At 43.4% G+C, this 26023-nt stretch overlaps 1 protein-coding gene and 1 long non-coding RNA gene across 5 annotated transcripts in view; both read left to right on the top strand.

Annotated features, from left to right (window-relative positions):
* The first annotated feature begins 587 nt into the window (after positions 1 to 587).
* MSRA (methionine sulfoxide reductase A) overlaps positions 588 to 26023 on the top strand; it is a 205773-nt gene continuing 180337 nt past the window's right edge. Inside the window, exons 1-2 of one of the 4 annotated variants that reach the window (XM_083494813.1) lie at positions 665 to 891; positions 12908 to 12928. In XM_083494813.1, the coding sequence (XP_083350939.1) occupies positions 687 to 891; positions 12908 to 12928 (226 nt within the window). In that variant the 5' untranslated portion in view covers positions 665 to 686. Of the gene's footprint in view, positions 892 to 11100; positions 11323 to 12907; positions 12929 to 26023 lie in introns of those variants that run through there. The other 3 variants (XM_083494814.1, XM_083494815.1, XM_083494816.1) reach the window with 3 other exon arrangements.
* On the top strand, positions 21013 to 24187 carry LOC310703017. The gene is made up of 2 exons (XR_014523896.1): positions 21013 to 22050; positions 22606 to 24187. It is a non-coding gene; the product is annotated as an uncharacterized lncRNA (long non-coding RNA).

Raw genomic sequence — 26023 nt, 5'->3', positions numbered from 1 at the left:
CGCATGATGTCATTTTGAGCATCTGCGGCGAAACCCGGCAGTAATGTGCTCTGTTACTTCCGGGTTGCTGCGGAGCGCAACTCAAACGCACTCAACCCAAGGTATGACTGTAGTCACTTCTGACTGGACTTAACCGTCCAGGGATCCTTTATCTTTTTAACCGTTTACTACCATCACACATGGGTGTAGCGGGGAGCTGCCTCCCAAATCAGGTAAATAAATAAAAATACTTAACTAACCAATTGTGTCACAGATAACTCATTTCCGCCCCTTGCCATCACACCTGCTTGGGCAAGGTTTGGTCAGAATCTCCCTCCTTGCAACTTGAATCCATTAATTCGGGCCTTAGCCTCTGATGCAGCAGACATAATAAATTAATATCGAATTAACATTAAACAACAAGCATTATTATTGATAATTAATTTTATGATCATCAATTGCATTTCTGTACCGACCACCGCGGGGAGGTTTGCAAAGTAATTTGATCCACTGCCCGCCCTCCCCCCCCCCATAGGCGTTAAAAAACACCCCCAATATTATGCAAGGTAAGTTCCCGCCCGCGCGTGCGCAATTGCACCTTTCCTCTCCGGGGGCACGTGACTCCTCATCGCTCGCGCCCAGCCGCTGACCACGTGCCCTCCCCCCACACCCCCCCGAGCCTCGCGACAGGGGTTCCGTCCCGGCGCATGCGCGCGCCACCTGACGGCCGCCGCCTCTCCGTCCCTTTTGCCCCAGTTTATGGGGTGGGGGGAGGGGCGATGAGTTCCGCCGGCCTCCGCAGACTCTTCCTCGCTTTCGCAGCCATGGGAGAAGCCGCCTCTTCTGCCTTCAAGGCAGCCGGTGAACGAGAGGTCCTGCCCGGCCGGAGCCGGAGCCTTGTGCGCCTCCTGGGTAAGTGAGCGGAGAGAGATAAGACTAAAAAGCGGCCTCCTGAGGGGAGCCGGGCGCCTCGAGTGAGAGCGAAGGAGAAGGCCGCGCATGCGCCTCGAGTCGCTGGTGAGAGAGCGCGAGCGCGCAGCTCGTGAGGGAGACGTTATTCTCGGGACTGTGGCGCATGCGCGAGCTCTCTCCGGCCGCGATCGGCGCCTGCGCCCTAAGGAGGTGGGTCGGGGACCTCGCGTGGTGTTCGGAGGGAGCACGCGCGCCTCTTGGCCCGCCTCTCTCCGAGGGAAAAGCTAAGCCCCAGTGCGCATGCTCCGCGTGGGTCTCTGCAATCTTAGGCGGTGCATAGGTTGCGTTAGGTTGGCTGTTTCTAAGGAGCAGCAGAGGCGGCTGTTTCGTAACTGGAGCAATGATTTTCACGTGGAGTTGGAAGGGACCACGGGGGTCATCAACCCGCTTGCAACGCAGGGATCTGTTTTCCCCACGTGGGTCTCGAACCCACGACCCTGAGACTGAGAGTCTCCTGCTCTAGTGACTGAGCTATCCCCAGGCTTTGCTCCAATAAAGGGCATTCCATCTCACTCACAGCCTGCATAAGGCGGTTTTTCAGTTATACTTCCTTGCACACCTCTGGCTTTGGAAAGTTAAGGGTTGCAACTGACTGTTGGGGAAAAAATATTTATACATACATACCCTGCCTTTTTCCCTGAAGAACTTGAGGTGGCATACAGCTAAAATAGAAACATCTAAAAACAATACGTTACCATAATGCCATTACACATAAGATAAACATGTCATTACAATAAAATACCTGCTTTCCTCCCCCTTTATTTGCAAAAAGAAGACGTGCTCTAATGAAAAGTACCTAAAAAGACACATTGCATGAAATGTTCTCTTGGAGTTGGGAAGGCAGCGGAGGGGTGGCCCAAGTTTGCAGAGGGGTGTTAAGTTGTTTGGGGTCAGTGAATGGGTGGTAAAATGGCATATGCAGTTCTTTGTAAATAAGTGCAGGGTGAAAAAAAATCTTGATTTGACATAGAGTAAGCCCACCATTTAGGTAAAGGTAAAGGGACCCCTGACCATTAGGTTCAGTCGTGGCCAACTCTGGGATTGCGGCCTTCATCTTGCTTTATTGGCCGAGGGAGCCGGCATACAGCTTCCAGGTCATGTGGCTAGCATGACTAAGCTGCTTCTGGCGAACCAGAGCAGCGCACGGAAACACTGTTTACCTTCCCGCTGGAGCGGTAACTATTTACTTGCACTTTGAGGTGCTTTTGAACTGCTAGGTTGGCAGGAGCAGGGACCGAGCAAGGGGAGCTCACCCCGTCGTGGGGATTCAAAGCGCCAACCTTCTGATCGGCAAGTCCTAGGCTCTGTGGTTTAACCCACAGCGCCACCCACGTCCCTAGCCCACCATTTACACACATTTAATTTGTGTGCATTCAGATTTATGCACAGGGCAAAAAATAGATATTTTTTTTAAGGGGCAGGGTTCTCAGGAAAATAACATTGGCAATCCCACCCACCACTGAACCCAGAGGGTTTTGACTAGACATGATTTTGGCTTTAGGAGCAAGCGGCTGAACAAAGCCACCCTTATAAGTTGCAGGCTTACTGCGCAGGCTCATGGGGACTGAACCAGAGGTGACAGACTAGGAACATGACCTTGGGATCATAGTAGATAGCTCTACTGAAGGTGTTAACCCCAGTGTGCGGTGGCTGTGAGAAAGGCAAATTCCATGCTAGGAATTGGGAGAGGAAATGAAAATAAAATGATATCATAATGCTGTTGTAGAAATTTATGGTGCGACTGCATTTGGCGTATTATCTTAAAAAGCAGAGACATCACCTTGCCAACAAAGGTCCGTATAGTTAAAGCTATGGTTTTCCCAGTAGTGATGTATGGAAGTGAGAGCTGGACCATAAAGAAGGCTGATCGCTGAAGAATGGATGCTTTTGAATTATGGTGCTGGAGGAGACTGTGGAGAGTCCCATGGACTGCAAGAAGATCAAACCCATCCATTCTGAAGGAAATCAGCCCTGAGTGCTCACTGGAAGGCCAGATCCTGAAGCTGAGGCTGCAAGACTTTGGCCACCTCGTGAGAAGAGAAGACTCCCTGGAAAAGTCCCTGATGTTGGGAAAGACGGAGGGCACAAGGAGAAGGGGACGACAGAGGACAAGATGGTGGGATAATGTTCTCGAAGCTACCAGCATGAGTTTGACCAAACTGCGGGAGGCAGTGGAAGACAGGAGTGCCTGGTGTGCTCTGGTCCAGGGGATCACGAAGAGTCGGACACGACTAAACAACAAGTACAGTTCTGGTCACCTCACCTCAAAAAGGATATTGTATAGTTGAAAAAGGTTCAGAAAAGGACCACCCAAATGATCAAGTGGAGCGACTCTGCTATGCGGAAAGGTTGCAGCGTGTGGGACTTTAGTTTAGAGAAAAGGTGAGAAAAGGTGAGGTAAAAGTACAGGACCCCTGGACGGTTCCCCTGGACGGTTAAGTCCAGTTGAATTTGGCTATGGGGAGCAGCTTTCATATCTTCTTTCAGACCAAAGGAGCTGGCGTTTGTCTGCAGACAGCTTTCTGGGTCATGTGGCCAGCATGACTAAACCGCTTCTGGAGCATGGTACACCATGATAAGTGTCAGAGCGCACAGAAACACTGTTTACTTTTACGCTGCAGCGGTACCTATTTATTTACTTGCACTGGTATGGTTTCGAACTGCTAGGTTGGCAGGAGTTGGGACAGAGCAATGGGAGCTCACCCTGTCATGTGGATTTGAACTGCTGACTTTATAATTGGCAAGCCCAAGAGGTTTGGTGGTTTAGACCACAGTGCTACCTGCATCCCACCAGGAAAGACGAGTATGAGGTGGCATGATAGAAGTTTATAGAAGTGTTCCATCCCCCTCTTTTATCAAAAAAGAACAATAAAAAGAACTCTTATTTCCAGTGCAATGTGCCTGTACCTTACAATGTATGCTCCAATGAAATTTATAGCAACATGACTAGAAACAGAGATGTGTTAGTTTTGTGTGTGTTAGTTTTCAGGTGAAATGATGCAGGGATAATGCAACTGATACTTGGGTGGAAATTCTTCATGAGACTTCTGGAAAAGAAGCAGTACCTGTATGTCAAAAGCGTGCAAATAATCTTTGGTAGATGAACGGTATCCAATATGTATGCATTTCAGACGGCCTGACCGGCTGTCAGAGAAACACAGCTCCTGGGAGTCCTCAAAACCCAACACTGTCTTATCACCTCCTAAGTACCACACACAGTATTCATTAGCCAACACTTTCACCTGAAAGCCCCCCCCCCCAATCCCTGGAGTTTTTCAAAAGCTGCTTAACATTCCTCTCACACTGCGGTGTGCATGGGCCTGAAGCTTTATTGTGCGAAGCTGGATCCCCACCCCAGAAGGATTCAGATGGGCTTGTAAGCCGAAGTATCTCACCAGAAGGGTCCCCCCTGGCAATAAAAGTCAGGTTGCTGGGGAACAGCATCACTTGAGGGGTGGACACGTTTACCCAACTGGCAATCCCTTGATTGCAAAGAAGGCGTAAAAGAGACGTATTTAGCAGATTGCATATTCATGAACCTGACCACAAGAAAATGGAGAAGATCTTTATTCGGAGAATGATGCTGGTGTGTTGCTCTGAGAATTTATTCCAGATTATGGAACAAAATAACTTGACGCGAGGGCGTTCTTCAGTGCCTGGCTGTCAAGGCTTGGGAAGGCCCTCGAATAAAATACAGAAGCTGATCGGTTCTTCAAATAGTATCTGGGATTAGAGGAAGATGGAGGATTGCGTTTAGAAGAGGGAGTTTTGGAAGGGTTAGGAAAACTGCACCTCCTGGAATTCCCTCTTCTGTGGGCCAGTTAAAGATACAGAAGACCTGGCCTTAGCCTCTTCTGCTTCTGGACACTTTATCAAAACATCCTGGGGTCTATGGAGCAGAGATTAATAATTTTGAAATCTTTCCTGCACTCTATGTCAAGATTGTTTGCAGGGTATTACTTCATTTTTCTCATAATTTCCCTGTGAGGCAGATTAAGCTGAGAAACTGTGGTTTATCAAAGTGTGCTGCTTCATTGCTGAGCAAGGAAGCCTATGCAGCAACAGTGGTGTAAATTCTCTTATTGCTGAAAATCTGGTCCTGTACTGGGGACGAAGGTGCAGTCCTATAGCTTCTGTAGTTTATTAACAGTGGCAGCAAGACCAGCCTTTCAGAAACCTGTGGAAAATGTTTATCCATGAATAAAATGGTTATGTACGCCAAAGAGGGAGAATCTCTTAAAAGGATCTGTTATCTCCCATTTCCCAAAGGTTGTGTTTACATTTTTTAAAGGACAGTGTTTCATGTACTGCAATTGAGGGATGAATTTCTGATATGGCTTAACAAACCATACTAAAAGCTTTTCTGAGGTTATCAATAACAAAATAGCTGTGCCAGAGATAACATTATAATATGCCTTGTCCACAGCGGTTACTGGGTTTGCTTCCTTCTTTTTATTCAAATTCTCCCTCGAGATTCTCCGCTTCTCCCGTACCCCAGGGATGAAGAAACTCTGTTCACTTGCGGTTATCAGTATGGACCTGATGTCTGCTGCTGTGAATAGAAAGTGCTGCCACTTCACAGACCTGAGTCACTTCTTTGGTATGCAGAGCTGCTAATGAATAATAATAAAAGATACTTATATTAACTGAGCCTAGGACTGTGGATCAACCAGCTCTAGCTATTTAGGCAGCTCATTTCCAGGCTCATTTCTCTTTTTCCTGCTTTGAAAGTGATATTTCCTCTTTGCGGTTGATCTGCTCGGTTCCTCCTTCTTTGCGGTTTCCCAGGCTATGGTATCAGAAGTTTCCCAAGGGCTGAGCTGACTTGAGTTCGTCAAAACAAAAACAAGCTCAGCTTACCTGCGAGTTGTGCAAGGTCTGCAGCTAGTTTGCACACAAATGAAGAACATTGACGTAAGTTTGTGCTGATAGGTAGCTAAATGTACATTGTCCCAGTGACTCCCTAAGCATCTTTACTTGGTGAAAGTCCCGCTGAATTCAAGGGGACTACTACCCTGCCATGTGCGCATGTACGGTTTTGACATTTCAAAGTCTGCTAATAATTTCTAAGCCTGCTGAGGTTGAGGAGATTTTAAAATTAGCTGTCAGAAACTTTACCACCACTTTAGGCTAAAGTGTACATTCTTACCTACCCTTCAGGCATAAAGTTTGGCAATCTTTAATGGTTTTTGCCTTCCGTGCATGTTTTGGAATACAAACATTTGGAATATATACAAGCATTAATTTGTTAGAAGGAGGCTAACAACAAACCCTGCTTTTTAATACCTGCTTTTATTGGGCAAGGTCTATAGCTCAGTTGTAGAGTATCTCCTTTGCAGCATCACCAGCTAGGAGTGTGAAAGACTCCCTATCTGAAACCCTGGAGAGCCACTGTCAAATCAGTGTACACTACTGAACTAGGGGTACTGCTAGTCTGACTTGGTATAACACAGCTTCCTGTTTCCCTATAGGCAAGACAGTGGGGCTATGATTAAAAGGTAAAAGTAAAGGGGACCCCTAACCATTAGGTCCAGTCATGACTAACTCTGAGGTTGCGGCGCTCATCTCGCTTTATTGGCCGAGGGAGCCGGCGTACAGCTTCCGGGTCATGTGACCAGCATGACTAAGCCGCTTCTGGTGAACCAGAGCAGCGCACGGAAACGCCGTTTACCTTCCCACCAGAGCGGTACCTATTTATCTATTTGCACTTTGAGGTGCTTTCGAACTGCTAGGTTGGCAGGAGCAGGGACCGAGCAACGGGAGCTCACCCCCATTCAGATAGGTGGGGTATTCTTCTCTTCTTTTTCTTCAGATGAAGGGTGGTATAGAAATACCGTAAATCAGACAAACAAACAAACAAACAAACAAGCAATCTTTGTATTCACAGAGAGCTGGTTGTTGAGTGGCTCCTGCAGGGACCTCAAATAACTTAGCCCTGCTGCATCAGTTTCTTTCACTGCTCAATGAGCTGCTTGCCACCCTTCTGAGGGTGCTATGACTTGGCCACACTGTTCAGTTTCAACTGTGGCTCTCCTATGGCAGCTAGCAGCCTATCCTTCCCCAGGGATCCTAGTACAGTGGTACCTCTGGATGCGAACGGAATCCATTCCGGAGCCCTGAAGCCTGCGGGTCGCGATTCGCCGCTTCCGCGCATGTGCGTGACGTCATTTTGACCGTCTGCGCATGCATGAGCGGCAAAACCCGGAAGTAACACGTTCCGTTACTTAAGGGTTGCCGCGGAACGCAACCCGAAAATACTCATCCCGAAGCTACTTCAACCCGAGGTATGACTGTAAAAGGCTACTTCTATGCATGGTTTGAGGATGGAAACTTACTTTGCGTTTCTGGACAATTTGTTACTATTATTACTACTATTATTATTAGCATTTGTACCCTGCTCTTCAGCTGAAAAGGCTCCCAGAGTGGCTTACCATATTTTTCCGTCTATAACACGCCCCCGTATGTAAGATGCCCCCTATTTTGGGGGACGCAAAATTAAGAAAATGGGGGAGATTGCCCTCAGTTGTTGAGCTTTTTTAGGGGGAGGGGGTTGTAGGAAATCACTCACCCGCACGCATCGCAGAAGCCACCTAAAATATGTCCCTGTGCTGGCACAAGCCACCATTCACCCGCCCTAATGCCGCAGCGACAGCCAGTCAACACCAGCCCTTGCCGCAGCCACCAATAACACACCAAATAGACGCTGGCAGTCTCCGCATCGTGGCAGCAACCAAAACCACGTCCTCCCTTTGCACTATCCGTGTATAAAATGAGCCCCAATTTTTAACATCATTTTTCAGTAAAAAAAAAACACCCTTGTCTTATACACGGAAAAGTACGGTACATACAATTAGCCACATACAAGTCAATACAGTGGTACCTCTGATTAAGAACTTAATTTGTTCTGGAGGTCCATTCTTAACCTGAAACTGTTCTTAACTTGAAGTACCACTTTAGCTAATGGGGCCTCCTGCTGCCACCGCGCCGCCAGAGCACGATTTCTGTTCTCATCCTGAAGCAAAGTTCTTAACCCGAGGTACTATTTCTGGGTTAGCGGAGTCAGTAACCTGAAGTGTCTGTAACCTGAGGTACCACTGTACCTGATTATCTGTACTGAGAGAAGAAGATGACCCTGCTGATGCGTCTTGTCTTTTTGGTGGTCTCTGACGCCATCAGCCACAGTGTCCTTCTCAACTACCCTTGTGTGTTGGGAATTGGAGATATGCATTTTAGTGGCATGGCTTCTTCTCCCCTTGGGAATTGTCCTTTGCGCTTCCCCGTCTCTCATGCTGTCGTCTCTCATGCTGTCTTACAGCTCCTTGAAGTGCTGTGTGAAGTTGTCTGGGGGCTGGAATGCAATCTAGAGCAAGCCAGTAAAATATTGTGGCTGAGCAGGGGTTTGAAACCCGTTTTTCCATTTGGGTGTCCGTGTCTAAGACTGAAGTCTTCCCTATTTCTGCATACTGTTTCCTGCAATTAATGCACTCTTTCATGGAAGCATTGATACTTTTCTGAAGCCAGAACATGGACCCTTCAGATTGTGAAACTGTACAGTGTTATGTGCAAACGTTACAGTAACTGTTGGAATTGGCTGGTGGGGGTGGATCCAGGAAATTACGGACTGGTTAACTTAATGTCTCCCTTAAAGGGACGCGGGTGGCGCTGTGGGTTAAACCACAGAGCCTAGGACTTGCCGATCAGAAGGTCAGTGGTTTGAATCCCCACGACAGGGTGAGCTCCCGTTGCTCGGTCCCAGCTCCTGCCAACCTAGCAGTTCGAAAGCATGCTAAAGTGCAAGTAGATATACAGGTACCACTTCAGCGGGAACGTAAACGGCGTTTCCGTGTGCTGCTCTGGTTCACCAGAAGTGGCTTAGTCATGCTGGCCACATGACCCGGAAGCTGTACGCCGGCTCCCTCGGCCAATAAAGCGAGATGAGCGCCGCAACCCCAGAGTCGGTCACGACTCGACCTAATGGTCAGGGGTACCTTTACCTTTACCTAACTTAATGTCTGTTCCAGGAAAACTGGTGGGAGGTATTGCTGAAGATAAAATAACCAAGCATATACAGTGGTACCACGGGTTAAGTACTTAATTCGTTCCGGAGGTCCGTACTTAACCTGAAACTGTTCTTAACCTGAAGCACCACTTTAGCTAATGGGGCCTCCTGCTGCTGCCGTGCCGCCGGAGCACAATTTCTGTTCTCATCCTGAAGCAAAGTTCTTAACCTGAAGCACTATTTCTGGGTTAGCAGTCTGTAACCTGAAGCGTATGTAACCTGAGGTACCACTGTAGAAGGAGAAGCTTCGCTGAAGCACAGCCAGCATGGCTTCTGTAAGGGCAGTGACATGACATGACATGGCAGTGGCCAAACAGATGATTGTGGGAACCCCTCAAGCAGGATTTGAGCACGAGCAACTCCCCCCTTCTGCAGTTTTCAGCAACTGGTATTCAGAAGCATTACGGCCTCCAACTATGGAGGCAGGCCATAGCCAGTGATGATTAGTGGCCATTGATAGCCCTCTCCTCCATGAATTTGTCAAATCCCCCTTTAAAGCTATCCAAGTTAGTGGCCATCACTGCCTTCTGTAGGAGTGTGTTTTAACTGTAACATCGGTTTTAACCGTGGTTTGGGGTGGATAATAATTAGGTGCGCCTGATACTGATTTTATTGTAAAAGAAGAACAAATGTTTGCAAATGGACAGCAAGATTCCTTTAAGAGTTCCTTTTCAATGCCAGCATAGTGTCACCAGGCATTTGTAGGAGAGGGAAGCACGTTTTATGAACTGGTCCCAATTCAATGCCTTTTGTATCTTACGGAAGGGACGCGGGTGGCACTGTGGGTTAAACCACAGAGCCTAGGACTTGCCGCTCAGAAGGTTGGTGGTTCAAATCCCTGCGACGGAGTGAGCTCCCATTGCTCGGTCCCTGCTCCTGCCCACCTAGCAGTTCAAAAGCACATCAAAGTTCAAGTAGATAAATAGGTACTGCTCCAGCGGGAAGGTAAACGGCGTTTCCGTGCGCTGCTCTGGTTTGCCAGAAGCGGCTTAGTCATGCTGGCCACATGACCCGGAAGCTGTACACCAGCTCCCTCGGCCAATAAAATGAGATGAGCGCCGCAACCCCAGAGTCGGCCACGACTGGACCTAATGGTCAGGGGCCCCTTTACCTTTTACCTTTACTGTATCTTACGGTCTGACCACCCATTGCCTGTGGTTCCACCTGACAAGATATCTGACAAGATGAGACACAAGGAGGGGAGGCGAAATTAACATATCTTGTATTTTCTCTGAGAACAAAATGATTATAATTTCAGTTTCAGCCGTGAATTAGGTCTGTTTCTATAGTGGAGCTTTCCCCATTATCACCAGTCAGCCTGATATTAATGCAGTATTCCATGCTTCTTAATGTTATGGGTAGAACCTCCTTCAAAAGAAGCTTGGCATCTTTATGTATTGCCTGCAGACGTTTATAGAGAACACATTTCTTATCGCTGAATGGTGCGCATTGCATCCAGTTCTCCAGGACTACTGAGTAAAATGTTTTTGTTACCATTGTGCACAGTGTACTAAACCATGAAGGCTGTAAGGCGATTTGGCAGAATGAAGTGATGCTGGTGCCAGGATTTGGTTTCTAACCAACAATTTTGGCTAAGAATATATACATATACGTATCCATATATGTATACATATATATATATACATCTATACACACACGTACGTTTATATGTGTGTGTGTGTGTGTGTGTGTATATATATATTACTGGCTCTGTTCCAGTAACAAGAAGCCGAAAGCACCAGCCTGAAGATGACGAGTGAGACCTCGTCGAAACGTCGCCTAGACACCCCAACTCTTACACGGGAAGACACCCGAAGACACCAAAACCTGCATATATATATATATATATATATATATATATATATATATATATATATGTTTATGAATTGACTTGCAAAGGGCATCTATTGGAAACAAGGACTTCCAACAGCCTGGCACAGGCTGGAGCTCTGCCAAGACTGCTTGGGAAGGTTGCCATGCTGCAAGCAAGCAAGCAAGCTGAAGAAAGGGGGAAAAAGGCAAGACTTGGCACTGTTCAATCAAATCGGCTTCTTTTGTCTGCTTTCTCGGCTTGAGCTTCAGGAAAGAAAACCATCTTGGGATACAGAAAAAAACTCAGAAGTTTTCGGTGTTCAAACTTAGAAGATTATTAAAAGTCGCTTGGGCTTTTTTGTTTTGTTTTGTTTTGTTTTGTTTTGTTTTGTTTTAAAGCGGCGGTATATTAAAATTCATCCATCACTGGTTTGGGAAATAGCAGCCTTTCTTAAAGAAGCCACCACAGTGTTGTGTCTTTATACATATAGGATAATACGGTATTTGAATTTTGTATGTATAGTAAGGTTGGAAGATGGGGATGAGGGGGCGGGGGTGGGGGGAGGATTCTAAGTTTTTAAAAAATGGCATACATTTGCAGAATAAAAGTTCTCATTGACTTTATGCTTTTAGGATCAAGCTAGACAGTTGTTTTTATTCAAAAAAACTGGTTTGAGGGTATAAGCTTTCCTTTCTTTCACCTTTATAATACATTGCAAATGATAACTTTTAAAAGGGATCACCTCTGATATATGTTCCTATATCCGCTGTGAAATAATATAGTTTAAATATTGATGCAAAATAGTGTTTTGCGTTTTCTTAAAGCAACAGCATTTGTTTTCAGCAATTCCTCCTTTACCTAGCACGTTTCCCTTCAATTGGTGACAACAGGGAAAACCCACGATGTTCAGCTTGAAGGCACCAGTCTTTGCTTGAAGACATGCGGCTAGAAAGATGGCAATTTGTTTTAGTGCCTGGAAACAGTTTGGGGCATACAGTATAACTTTCAAAAGACGCTTGTGAAATTAGCAAATTGTATACTTCAGGAGCAAATTGTAGTGGATTCTGTAAAATGGTTTGATGGTGGCAGGAAATGGAATATGGGCTGATTACTCAGGATAAGGAAAGTTTTGGGTTAAGTAGGTTCTGCTCTGTTGATTGAGATAACTGGTAGAAAAAACCCCACAATTTATTTGCTTGAGTTTGAATTTATTGGGTTAAGTAGTTTAACAATGACTGAAGATCAGATTCAGTGTGATTTTAGTTATGCAATTAGATACAGAGTATTTTCTCTTAAAACAGTCTTTAACTTTATGGCACAGGAGAGGAATAGTTTATTCCTAATTTTGAACCAACAAAAACACAAGTATCTTGTCAACTAGGCCTTGAATTACTCCATTTCTTTCCTTCATTACTGGTTCAGAGAGTTATGATAGGCTAGTGTGGGTCCTTTTCACTTAGCACAAATAGTTGATGAACTTTTTTTGAAATATGAGATTGTTCAGTTGTGCCAACAGCTGTTAGAACAACAAGTTTCATTATATTTTTTTTACAAAACAAACCCGTAACTGTGTTTAAAAATCTTTATGTAGATCCTGAATGTACATAGAAAATTGTTACGTTTGTGATGCCAAGCACACTTATGAAGAAATTAATTCCCTTGAAATTCAAAGAACTTTATGAATAGCAAGTTTAGGACTGGAATTTTAAAGAGCCAAAAATAGTTGGAGTTTTTAGTGTATATAGAATAGAAGTTGATATATTTTTAATAACAAAGTTCTTGCCTAGCTGAACAGATTCCAGAGTCATTACAGTAAAGCAAATTCTGCCACTGAACTTCTTTTTGTGTCTTATTGCAGTGTTTGTTGTAATGGCTTGCTTGGAAAGATACATAGGACTGCCTTTGTAAGATCCCATTTAATTTTTTGGAAATGAAAGGTCTGCATGTAGCTTATTTTATTTTCTAACATTCATGCTAATATTCATGTAGATTTGATTGCATTTTATAAGTTTGGAGTTACCATTATTATTAATGTAATTTTTCTGTGTTTATCTTTTGTATAATTCTTCATAACATAACATAAGATGAGCAGTATTCAGCCAAAGGTAAGCACTTTAAAATCGGTTTGATTTGAAAGAGAGATATTTAAACACATTGAATTCTTCCATTGGATTGAATGGGATTGAATGTCCAATCCGGTGCATGATTCCATGAAAGTTAGATCCACTGTGTCCAATGGGATTTACTCCCTACTAGGTGTGCTTAGGATTCTGCAGTGGTATGCCCAGTTATATAGGAATAAACTAGTGAACTCAGGGGAACACAGCGGATGTGTAGGATCACACAGTTAGCAGGATTACTTTGGTGGATTGTGCCCTTTGGTCTTGAAAACCTATTCTAATTTTTGCTTGCAATTCCTAAACAAATAAATGGGAAAGTATGCAGAATTTTAAAGGAGGATATACCAAGTAACCTGCTTTAAATATACTTCTACGTATTCGTGCAAGATGCATTAGTATTCTGCTTACCTTTTTCAAAAGTTTTTTAAAAAACCTTTTAGCCAAATGATTGCCAAGGAATTATTCTGAATCCCCAAACTGAGATGTCACAAGTGTGCATTGTTTGTGTGTTAAGGACCCAAAATTCCAAACTTTTGGAATGAAATTATCTCCAAAAGTGCAGGAAAAATAACTGAATTTGAAATGTTCTTTAAAATAGATTCAGATACGATACGATAATCTTTATTGTCATTGTCCCATACAGAACTTGTAATATAGTGAAGTATTCAAAAATACAAACTGCCAATTTATTCTGAAATGCTGTATTCCTTTAGAGGCGCTAATTTGAATGCAATCCAGTCACAGTAGCTCCTGCACAACTTTCATTGAAATTGTTAGGATTCACAATGGAGTATTAAAATATTACAACGCTCTGGCTCAATCTCCATTGATTTGATGGGGTTTGCATAGGAGTAGTTCCTGGGGATTGCACTTTTTGCTGCAGCATGTACGACATGTGTTAGAATTTTTTTTTAGAAAATGCCATTACCAGCAGCGTGTTAATAATGTATTAGGCCTTAGGCAGACAAAATGTTTAGCTACAGTTTGTTTCCTTTCCCACAGTTAGTTAAATCTGAGCAATCTAGTCTTGAATAAACTAAGCAATAAGTCTGTAAGAATACCGGGATGTGAAACCCTGGTTAAGGCTGTTTCCTCAGTTCTCCAGTTGCTCTGCTTTCAAGGTGACAGGCATGTCTTAGCCCAGGCATAGGCAAACTCAGCCTTCTAGATGTTTTGGGACTACAATTCCCATCATCCCTGACCACTAGGGATTATGGGAGTTGTAGTCCCAAAACATCTGGAGGGCTGAGTTTGCTTATGCCTGTCTTAGCCAGACTCCCTTAACATTTGTTTGTTTCAGTGCTCATTCGTATCTCGCTTTCCTTCCAAGAGGAAGCACAACATGGTTAACATCATCAAACAACAAAGCATAAAACAATATCCAAAGACAATCAAACACCATGAAAAGTATAGGACCTCAGTTGTTGTTGCTGTGATTTGTTGGCAATTCACAGCAACAACAATAAGAGAAGAAGAAAGAGGGGGATCAGTAGTACACCTTCCCCATCCAGAACAGGATGAAAAGCATTTTTTCAAAATTTGGGAGTGCATGTAAAACTGTTAGGAAGAACTTACTACCCATGAGAGCAGTAATAATAATAATAATAATAATAATTTGTTATTTATACCCCGCCCATCTGGCTGAGTTTCCCCAGCCACTCTGGGTGGCTTCCAATCAAGTGTTAAAAATAAATTCAGCATTAACTATTAACAACTTCCCTAAATAGGGCTGCCTTCAGATGTCTTTTAAAGATAAGATAGCTGGTTATTTCCTTCACATCTGAAGGGAGGGTGTTCCACAGGGCGGGCGCCACTACCAAGAAGGGTCTGGTTCCCTGTAACCTCACTTCTCGCAATGAGGGAACCGCCAGAAGGCCCTCGGCGCTGGATCTCAGTGTCTGGGCTGAACAATGGGGGTGGAGACGCTCCTTCAGGTATACTGGGTCGAGGCCGTTTAGGGCTTTAAAGGTCAGCACCAACACTTTGAATTGTCCTTGGAAATGCCCTGGGAGCCAATGCAGATCTATCAGGACTGGCGTTATGTGGTCCCGGTGGCCGCCCCCAGTCACCAGTCTAGCTGTTGCATTCTGGATTAGTTCAGCAGTTAGAGCTAGATGTCTGGTTCCTCATTCTGAAATGAAACTTTTGATGAAGGAATAAAGTAGCTTCTCCCCACCCCAGAAATAAATAAACCCAATTGGGCACAATTATGTATATGTTTGGGAACCAAGTGATATCATAAACTTGAGTCTGCACTGTCATTGAACGTCCTGTGTATAGCGAATGAAGAGTGAGTAAGATGACTGGGTTTGTAAAGCAAGGTATTATTATTATTATTATTATTATTATTATTATTTATTATTATTATTATTATTCCACCCATTTAACTGGGTTACTCAAGCCATACTGAGTGGTTTCCAATAAATGAAAACACAGTAAAACATTAATTTAAAAAATAAAAAATAAATCCCTATACAGGTCAACCTTCAGATGTCTTCTAAAAGTCAGAAAATTGTTTATCTCCTTGACATCTGATGAGAGGGTATTCCACAGGCTGGGCATGACTACTGAGAAGGCCCTCTTCCTGGTTCCCTATGACCACATCTTGCAATGAGGGAACTGCCAGAAGGCCCTTATAAAAGTCAGCTTTGTGGGATGTATCAAGGAATACAGAAGAACAGAAAGAGCCCTTTGTATATCAAGCATTATAGTAAATGTCTGGGCCACATTCCACGGAGGAACCACTGTGTACTTGGCCTGTGGGGAGCACCTTCTGTCTAGGTCAAGGGTAGCTAACTTGTGGTCCTCCAAATATTGTCAGACTTCAACTCCCATCAGCCCCAGCCAGTGTGGGTAATGGCGAAGAATGAAGGGAGTTTATTTATTTTGTTTAATTTGCTTAATAAAATTTACATACTGCTTGATTGAAAAAAAAAACATGCCTGAAAGTGGTTTACAAAGAGATAAAACAATACAATCAAGAAAATGTTTACAACAGTACTTTAAAACGTACAAAAGTTAAAATACTAAAACAAATTAAAAAGACCTCAACTTTCTAAGCATCTGTGTAGGTTTTTCTAAACAAGAATGCTTTTAGCAGGTGTCGAAGAGTACAGTGAAGGCGCCTGCTTGATCTCAATAGGCAAGGAGTTCCAATACTTTGGTGGCACCACACTAAGCAATCAAGTTCTTACAAATGCAGAACGGGTATTATGTGGTACAGTGGCGCCCCGCAAGACGAATGCCTCGCAAGACGAAAAACTCACTAGACGAAAGGGTTTTGCGGTTTTTGAGCTGCTTCGCAAGACGAATTTCCCTATGGGCTTGCTTCGCAAGACGAAAACGTCTTGCAAGTTTGTTTCCTTTTTCTTAACACCGTTAATACAGTTGCGACTTGACTTCGAGGAGCAACTCATAGAACGCGGTGTGGTAGCCTTTTTTGAGGTTTTTGGTGATTTTTGAAGCTTTTCCAAAACTTTTCCGACACCGTGCTTCGCAAGACGAAAAATTCGCTAGATGAAAAAACTCGTGGAACGAATTAATTTCGTCTTGCGAGGCACCACTGTACCTGTAATAGTGCCAGTTCTGCCGATCGAAGCGGTTGAGTGGGCATATGTGGAGTAAGCAGATTTTGTAGCTAAACTTGGAACCAAGTTAAGGACTTTATATGCTAAACACCTTGAACTTGGCCCGGTAGCAGATTGGCAAGCAGGGCACATCTGTTAGCACAGGTGTGACACGCTGACGAGGTATCTTAAGTAGACATCAAGTAGATGATGAAAGCTGGAAATTCAGGCAGTATTTCAGTACCTTGGACAGAGCACTGGAGCTCTAAAGGCAGAGTCCATCAGTGCTCTTAGTAGCTGTGCACAGGAGTTCTACGTACAATGCTGCCCAGTCCAGCTTCCTTTTGAGGGGTCTGTCTACATTTAAAGCAGCATTGCTCTTGCCTTGTACACATACTGGCTATACTGTTAAGCCTGTTGTTGCCTTGAGATTGTGGTGAGGCAGGATGCTGAGGGCTTTTGGGCAAGCCCTGGCACACATTCAAGGGTTCCAGAGATTAGGTAGTCACAAGATTTGAGGATGGACGATGCAAGTCCAAAGATTCTTTCTCTTCTTCAGTGGAAGAACCCATGGAAATGTGCTGTTCAGCGACTTATTTTCTGCAATAGGAATTTTCCTCCAAAGAGGAGATCTACAAGTCAAAAATGGTCAAAATGGTCAAAGGCCTGGAAACGATGCCTTATGAGGAACGGCTAAGGGAGCTGAGCATGTTTAGCCTGGAGAAGAGGAGGTTAAGGGGTGATATGATAGCCATGTTCAAGTATATAAAAGGATGTCATATAGAGGAGGGAGAAAGGTTGTTTTCTGCTGCTCCAGAGAAGCGGACACGGAGCAATGGATCCAAACTACAAGAAAGAAGATTCCACCTAAACATTAGGAAGAACTTCCTGACAGTAAGAGCTGTTCGACAGTGGAATTTTCTGCCAAGGAGTGTGGTGGAGTCTCCTACTTTGGAGGTCTTTAAGCAGAGGCTTGACAACCATATGTCAGGAGTGCTCTGGTGGTGTTTCCTGCTTGGCAGGGGGTTGGACTCGATAGCCCTTGTGGTCTATTCCAACTCTATGATTCTATGATTCTATGAAGTCTGTATCTGGTTCTTGAGCCTGATACTAAGTGTTCCCTCCAAATAATGTTTGCCTGGAAGGAAGTCTCATTAGATTTAATGGAATTTATTTCCACAAAAGTGATGGGCTTAGTTTTCATTTTACCTGGAAAGTGACAAAAAAACAACAACCCCTGTGTCTCATTCCCTCTTCCCTGCATCAGCACTGTCTTATTCTCTGCTGCTGGTTATGTTTTTAGCATTTACTGGTGATATTATTTTGACAAGGCTTGTAGCAGAAAGGTAATCATCAGTGTGCTGTGCTGTTTTATGAGGTAATAATCCAGTTCCTTTATTTGAATAAACTGCCTGGCCTTTGGGCTCCTAGTCTTCACTTGAAAAAACTAGATTGGATTATTGTTTTGTAGAAGAGAGACGTGTTCTTGTTTTGATTTATTATAAGCCTTTGCCAATTACTGATCGCTTGCCCTGCTCCTGATTTTCAAAGCATTTATATTTTGGCAAACCTGTAGTTAAATATTGATATTGGAAAAGTCTCTTGACGGTGATCCTATCATTATATTCTTATGATAATTCTCATTATAATTTGAAAGTTTGCTGCTAGTGACCTGGCCAATTCTTGAAATGGAATCAATCCTAAGCGCTTGAAAGGGAGTGTGTTTGGAATCAACACAACTTGCTTCAAAGTAAATAGGAATGCAAAATTAAAACTGACTGCCTCAGAAGGACTTGACCTTTATGTTCAAGTGTTAGGAAATAATGGGGGAACCACCTGATGACTTCGAAGCAGTGGACAAGAGTGGGAGATTAAATGCTGTTCAGTTTTCTACCAGTGTTGTACTCCCAAAGGAATTTTGTTGTCTAAGAACAAAAAATGAGTGCAAATCAAAAGGCTTTCCATTTATGATCTTCTGTTTTTTTAATAAAACATTTCAAAAATGTAACCCCCCTTCTCATCAGTGTCACAAGGCAGCTAACAACAACATTTTTTGAAATAAAATAACAGCAGTAATTTGTAAAAACAACTAGCAACAGCAGATTAACAAAACAAATAAAAAAATAGTTTGAATTGATTGGGGTATTAGTTGAGCTGATTGAGGTCAGCAGCAGAAAATTTTCCAGTGCTATGTGGGGGGGAAATCTGTTTTGTTAGTTCATTTGAAACAATGAATTGATTCCAATTGCAAATATTCATTCATTCATTCATTCATTCATTAATGAGTCATTTCCTATGAATTAGCTTGTTGGATACCTAAAGGGAGGGAGTTCCAGAGTGTAGTTGGCACCACACTAACGGCCTGATACTGACACCTTGCAGAAGGGCCTTCTGATATGATAGCATCTGCTGGTTCCCTCTACTGCAGAGCATAGTGATTGGTTCGGTATATAGGGATATCCTTCAGGTATCCTGGTACCAAGCTATTTAGGGCTCTGTACACCAATAATATCACCATGAACCTAGCCCAGTAGCTAATCGGCAGCTGGTAGCATAATTGTTGTTGTTTACTCGTTTAGTCGTGTCCGACTCTTCGTGACCCCCTGGACCAGAGCACGCCAGGCACTCCTGTCTTCCACTGCCTCCCGCAGTTTGGTCAAACTTATGTTCGTAGCTTCGAGAACACTGTCCCACCATCTCGTCCTCTGTCGTCCCCTTCTCCTTGTGCCCTCCATCTTTCCCAACATCAGGGTCTTTTCCAGGGAGTCTTCTCTTCTCATGAGGTGGCCAAAGTCTTGGAGCCTCAGCTTCAGGATCTGTCCTTCCATAATAGGATATACATAATAGCATAATGATGATGTTATTCTGCCCCAGTGAGCATTTTTTATTATTATCTAAAGAGTATTTATTTTATTCCTCACCCTGACGGCCTCCAAGAAATAACATTGGGGGAAAACCCCAAAGAGGGGTACATACAGCGACTTTGGTAAAGCAGAATTGAACGATCCCGGGAGTGAGGAACAAAAGTAGAACTGTCTAAGCAAAGACAATTAAACTAAAAGACCTGCGGAAGGCATATTTTTTCTTCTTTGAGTTTTAAACTGAGAAAGTCCCTTGCAATTCTAACAGATTTTGTCTCAAGTACAGGCTAACAAGAATGAACAGGAGGACTATAATAGCAAACTTTCACTACAGAACGCTGTACACACCTGTTGTCAAAACCCTTCCCTCAAAACCCCCTTAACCACTGTGTCTATTTGCTTGCTTGCTGAGCTTGTCTGCGGAGAAGGACAAAGGTCTTCTCCTTTATCCAATCTTTAGTGTATGGCTGGTATGTCTGAGTATCAGCACGATAAACAAGGCGGCTGAGGTCACCCAAGTCAGCAATAAAATCAAATAACTGGCTAATATCACATGTAATTGAAGGGCTGTTAGGATTGTGTTATGTACTGAGTTGAATAGGATCCAAAAGGCAGCAGTCTGATTGGTCCTAGAACAATAGAATTCAACAATAGGGTCCAGAATGCAGCAGTCTGGTTGGTCCACAGGAGCCACCCAATCCAGCTCCAGGTGGAAGTGAATCCGCAACCTGATTGGCCTACAGGTGAATCCCGGAATTAGCCAATCACGTGGGACTCATTGTGTAAATAATGTATATAAAGCAGACATTCTGAGGGAACTTCCATTCCTCCTCCTCACTACTATGAGCTGAATAAAGAGCATGAAATCCACTCTCGACTCCAAGTATATTTCAGATTCATTCTCTTCAGACGCTCTTCACACATTTTACAGACTCCTTCCATGCATTCATTCACAGATTCATAATCAGCATAAGTCCTGCCTTCTGGTTGTTTGGTAGGTTGAACAAGCAAAATTGTGTGAGCGTTTGAGCTGCCACATTCTGTATTAGCTCTGCTTCAGGCTGCAAAACGTATTGGGCTGTTGCTGGAAGAGGCATTCTCTTCTGTGCAAGGATAGGAGGGGACGCCTCTCTCTTTTAAGGCAATGTTTGCTGTGACATATGCACATACTGGGACGCGGGTGGCGCTGTGGGTAAAACCTCAGTGCCTAGGACTTGCCGATCTTATGGTCGGCGGTTTGAATCCCTGCGTCGGGGTGAGCTCCCGTCTTTCGGTCCCAGCTCCTGCCCACCTGGCAGTTCGAAAGCACTCTTAAGTGCAAGTAGATAAATAGGTACCGCTTTATAGCGGGAAGGTAAACGGCGTTTCCGTGTGCTGCGCTGGTGCTGGCTCGCCAGAGCAGCTTCGTCACGCTGGCCACAGCGCTGGCTCCCGGCCTCTTAAGTGAGATGAGTGCACAACCCTAGAGTCGGACATGACTGGCCTGTACGGGCAGGGGCACCTTTACCTACATGCACATATCATTCAAAAATGAAAGCTTCCTTTTGAAAACAACCTGTTAATATTATAGGTAAATGATAGAAGATCACAGTTCAGTTCTATATTTACATGAAAAATACTTGCCGGTATATTCAGTGGGCCTTTATCTCAGGAAAGTGTGCATGAGCTGCAATGTTAATCAACTAATTAACTGATTGATAAACTAAACACATTTGATTAATCAGTTCAGATTTCTTTAATCATTTGGCAGTTCTGTTCATAATTTACACCAAGCCCTTGCAATAGAATGGAAATCTAAAGTAAATAAAGCATTTGTTTCCCCATTTTTTGAAGGTGCATTCTCCAACATGGACCCAAATTGGGGTGCATTTTATTTTTTTATATACAGTATATAGGCAAAAGTGATTTTGCTAGAATATATGATTCTAATAAATAGGCTTCAGCTGCCCCTGTGTGCAACCCTACATCTTGTTTTGTAGCTGCCCCAGTGAACTGCAGTCATAGCCTTTGAAGAACTGGGATTGCCTCTGGGAATGGAAGAAATATTTTTTCAGAAGAAAATTAAATGATTAATTAATGCAATATAGTGTCTCTTACCAAAGCCTTTTCAGGGGCTTGTTTAGCTCAATTAATGAGGAAGAATTCCAACAGCAGGTTCTTAGTGTAGCTTTTTGAAGACTATAAACGTTTTATAGCTGCTGCAGGGGAAATGATCTTAGAGCTGTTCTGCTAAAACTACCCACTGAAGTTACATCCAGAAAGGAGAAATTTGATAGCTTTTACTGGGCTCTTTTTTAAAAAAAGCAAGCAGAGTTCCTTGAGGATAGGATGGGCGTATGGAATAAAAATTAAAAACAGTTTTCAGTTGGGTCCAGCAAGCAGCTCCTATATTTTCTGTATTCTTAAGTCAAGAACATACAAAATGAAAACTTAACTTAGAATTACATAGTTGGAAGATACCTCAAAACGTCAACTAGTCCACCCCATTGGTAATACAGGATTTGCCGTAGAAGTGATATGAGAATGAACTTCAGGAGGACCACAGAAGAAGAGGATAGCAGCTTGAGTCTCCATAACCATCACTGCCGTTTTCAAATAAAGTTTCATATCTGGTGAGACAGTTAACGCCTTCTTTGTGGTTTGGTGGTTTGTGTTTCAAACAAAAACTGGGGAGTATCAGGTTCAAAAACCTGATACTCCCCAGGTTTGCAAAAAGCAATGACAAACCTAGACAGCATCTTAAAAAGCAGAGACATCACCTTGCCAACAAAGGTCCTTATAGTTCAAGCTCTGGTTTTCCCAGTAGTGATGTATGGAAGTGAGAGCTGGACCATAAAGAAGGCTGATCGCCGAAGAATGGATGCTTTTGAATTCTGGTGCTGGAGGAGACTCTTGAGAGTCCCATGGACTGCAGGATGATCAAACCGATCCATTCTTAAGGAAATCAGCCCTGAGTGCTCACTGGAAGGACAGATCCTGAAGCTGAGGCTCCAGTACTTTGGCCACCTCAGGAGAAGAGAAGACTCCGTGGAAAAGACCATGATGTTGGGAAAGATGGAGGGCACAAGTAGAAGGGGACGACAGAGGACGAGTAGGTGGGACAGTGTTCTTGAAGCTACCAACATGAGTTTGACCAAACAGGCAGTGGAAAACAGGAGTGCCTGGCGTGCTCTGGTCCAGGGGGTCACAAAGAGTCGGACACGACTAAACGACTAAACAACAACAACAACATCAGGTTCCAATCCCTTCACGGCCATGAAGCTCTCGCTCTGTGAACTTGAGCCTGTTACTGTTTCTTGTCCCAACCTATTCACAAAGTTGTTGTGAGGCTAAATGGGAAAGGGGAACTCTGAGCTCCTCTGTAGAAAGGTAGGATATAAATCACAGAATTATAGAGTTGGAAGGGACCCCGGAGATCATCTAGTCCAACCCCCTGCAGTGCAGGAATCTTTTGCCCAACGTGGGGCTCGATTCCACAGCTCTGAGATTAATAACAATAGCTGTGCTTTATACCATGATAGTGCCTACATAATGTACATTTAATGTGCATAATTTCAGTGGCATCTTCATGAGACAGCTGAAAATTGATGTCCCGGGCTAGAAGAGGATCTAGAATCTCTGTAATTTCCCACAAATGCTAAAATATAGTTGATGCAACTCAAGAGGTCTCCAATACAGAATTTTTCTTACTGCTGTTAATGAAGCTCATCTGCCCAAATGTGAAATTTCCTGATGGAAGTCACCAAAAAGTATATTATGAATGAAGCAATTCCTTCTTCAGTAGCCATGGCAATCAGAAAGTGCACCTTTCGAGAGGGAAATTATTGCTACTGACTGTGCAACCAATGCATTTTACTTTAAAATTCATAATTATGGTAGTGTTTGCCAGTCCAAAACTAAACTGGAAATCTTGTTTATATACACATTTCCCTTGCATTGTTATAATTAACTGATCTTTTCATTCCTCAAAATACTGGGGGTTGGGCTGAGCCACGGTGGGGATGGTTCCTTTTTGATGATGGATTTCAGAAGACCTTGGATTTGGCTAAAATAGCAGGGGCAGGGAGTCAGAGTGGGACTTGGGGATGTTATTAAGTGCCCCCTACTTTGCTCTTCTCCTCATAATTTGAGCCCTGCATCTATTAGACAATAATATGTTGTAATATTTGTGTGCATGGCAAATCATATTAGCACTAATACTGTGAATTGACAACATCATAATTCTGAAGGTACTGTATGTTCAAGTCTTACTGGTTGATTGTTTTAAACTGTTTGCTTTGCTAATTATGATGTTGAGGCTGTCCTATTATCTCCTGTTGCTGTAATAGCAAAAATAAACAGTTTTGATTTGGACTTTGAGGCAATGAGAGGATAGAAACAAATGCGTACAACTGAATTTTCCTTGAACCCCCAAGGCTTAGGTCTCATGGTTTTTGCATGTGGGCCTCCTCTTTGCAATCCCCTGCTGTCACTGTCCAAAGCCTAGGACAAAAAGAGATGACCACATGGGACTTTTAATTCCTGATCCTCAAACAGAATTGTCACACATACTAAAATTATTTTTTCTGGCTGAAATCCAGTGCTCGCTTACATTAAAGTAAGCAATGGTTAATACAGTGTGACTTATTTCTGGACGAATATGCATAGTATCACATTGTCCGTCATGAGGACTAGGTGCTTATTCTTAAAAAGTAAAGCTGGCACCAACTTTCAGCAGGAGTCTCTTCTGTGGTCATGGAACTTGGGGTGGTATATAGCTCAGCTTATTGCCCTAAAAGTTAAGGTTAGAGAAAGGAGTTGGGCAAAAAAATTAAAAATTAAAATATCACATAACTTTGAAATTCAATTGAATCCTGAAAGAGTTAATTAAATTTTATAGAACAGAGCGCCTTTTTCCTCTGGCTGCATTTTCACACCTTTTATTAACCTCCCCTTTATTATCTACATTTCACTTGGGAAATTAAATTAAAATTACATTTCGTAATGATTCTATTTTTCTTAATGATATTTAATGACCTCACAACTCCGTATGTGTTTTAATGAGTTGGAGGAAAGCTTATAGCTTCTTCTAAGAAGCAAGCTACAGCTGTACTAAATTCTGGGCTGAATTTCAGAGTGGTCTTTAGATTTTTAATCCACTTTCTCACCAAAGGCTTAGGGCGGCTAATGCTAAGAATAATGTAGCATTTTAAAAATTGCATGTAAAACAATGCAAAACTAAAATGAACCACATCTCCTATACAATGGGTTTTATATAATAATCTTCTACACAAACATGACCATTGGTTCCTTAAGTGTCTTTCATTTCCTACAATGAAAGGAAACATGGCCATGGGTTCATGAAAAACACCCTTTCATTTCCTAAAAGTTAGGCTTTGATGAGTGACAACTATTGTTCTATCCTTCTTCCAGCTAGAAAAATATTACAGTGGTACCTCGGGTTACATACGCTTCAGGTTACAGACTCTGCTAACCCAGAAATCGTGCTTCAGGATAAGAACAGAAATCGTGCTCTGGTGGCGCGGCGGCAGCAGGAGGCCCCATTAACTAAAGTGGTGCTTCAGGTTAAGAACAGCCCTCCAGAACGAATTAAGTACTTAACCTGAGGTACCACTGTAGCTTGTTCCAGGTGGAGGTGTTTTGGTCTTATGTGGAACTTTTCTGATAACTTTGCTGCTGTCTCCTTTAACTCTGTAGGCTGAATGATTCAGGCTGTTGCTTAATTTGGGCTGCAATTCTAAACACACTTGCTTGGGAGAACAGACCATTGAAAGAAAAGGTGCATACATAGGATTGTATTGTGCAATTTCCAGAGGCCCAATCTGTACCAAATTTCTAAGGTTCCCATAAATGGTACTATTATAAACCACTGTTATCAATACCACAGGGACTGCGTAATTTCTTTATTAGCAGCATTGTACTGGGTACTGCCTGGGACGCGGGTGGCACTGTGGATTCAACCACAGAGCCTAGGGCTTGCCGATCAGAAGGTCGGCAGTTCGAATCCCCGCGATGGGATGAGCTGCCGTTGCTCGGTCCCAGCTCCTGCCAAGCTAGCAGTTCGAAAACACGAAGTGCAAGTAGATAAATAGGTGCCGCTCCGGCGGGAAGGTAAACGGCATTTCCGTGCGCTGCTCTGGTTTGCCAGAAGCGGCTTAGTCATGCTGGCCACATGACCCGGAAGCTGTACGCTGGCTCCTTCGGCCAGTAAAGCGAGATGAGCACCGCAACCCCAGAGTCGTCCACAACTGGACCTAATGGTCAGGGGTACCTTTACCTTAAGCATGAATAGAGTGGTCGTTCTGCCCAGTGATGCAGTATTTCAGGTCTCTTTTAGATCTAGTTGACTTCATCTGTCTTTTGGAATGAAACATCAAAAGAGAATTTCCCTCCCACATCCACCAAGATTAGGCTTGTGGGGATAGTGGCCAAGCGGAACATTTCCCTCATCCAGTTTCCTCAACTCTGAACATGAGAACCAGTGCGCCACTATTTGTGAGCATTGTGCTGTAGATGATCACCCCATGGTTGCTATGGAGGTGATGGGAGAAAAACCTTGAATTAAACTGTTTTTTCTTTTTTTACGTGGATTAAAAAACATGAATTCTTAATCCTTGTCATAATGAGCTGAGAATGTAAGTGGAACATAGAAT

The sequence above is a fragment of the Podarcis liolepis genome (assembly GCF_965112155.1).
Source record: "Podarcis liolepis genome assembly, chromosome: 3".
Taxonomy (NCBI): Eukaryota; Metazoa; Chordata; class Lepidosauria; order Squamata; family Lacertidae; genus Podarcis; species Podarcis liolepis.
Note: the sequence above shows the minus strand (reverse complement) of the source record. Positions and strands in the feature narration are given on the sequence as shown.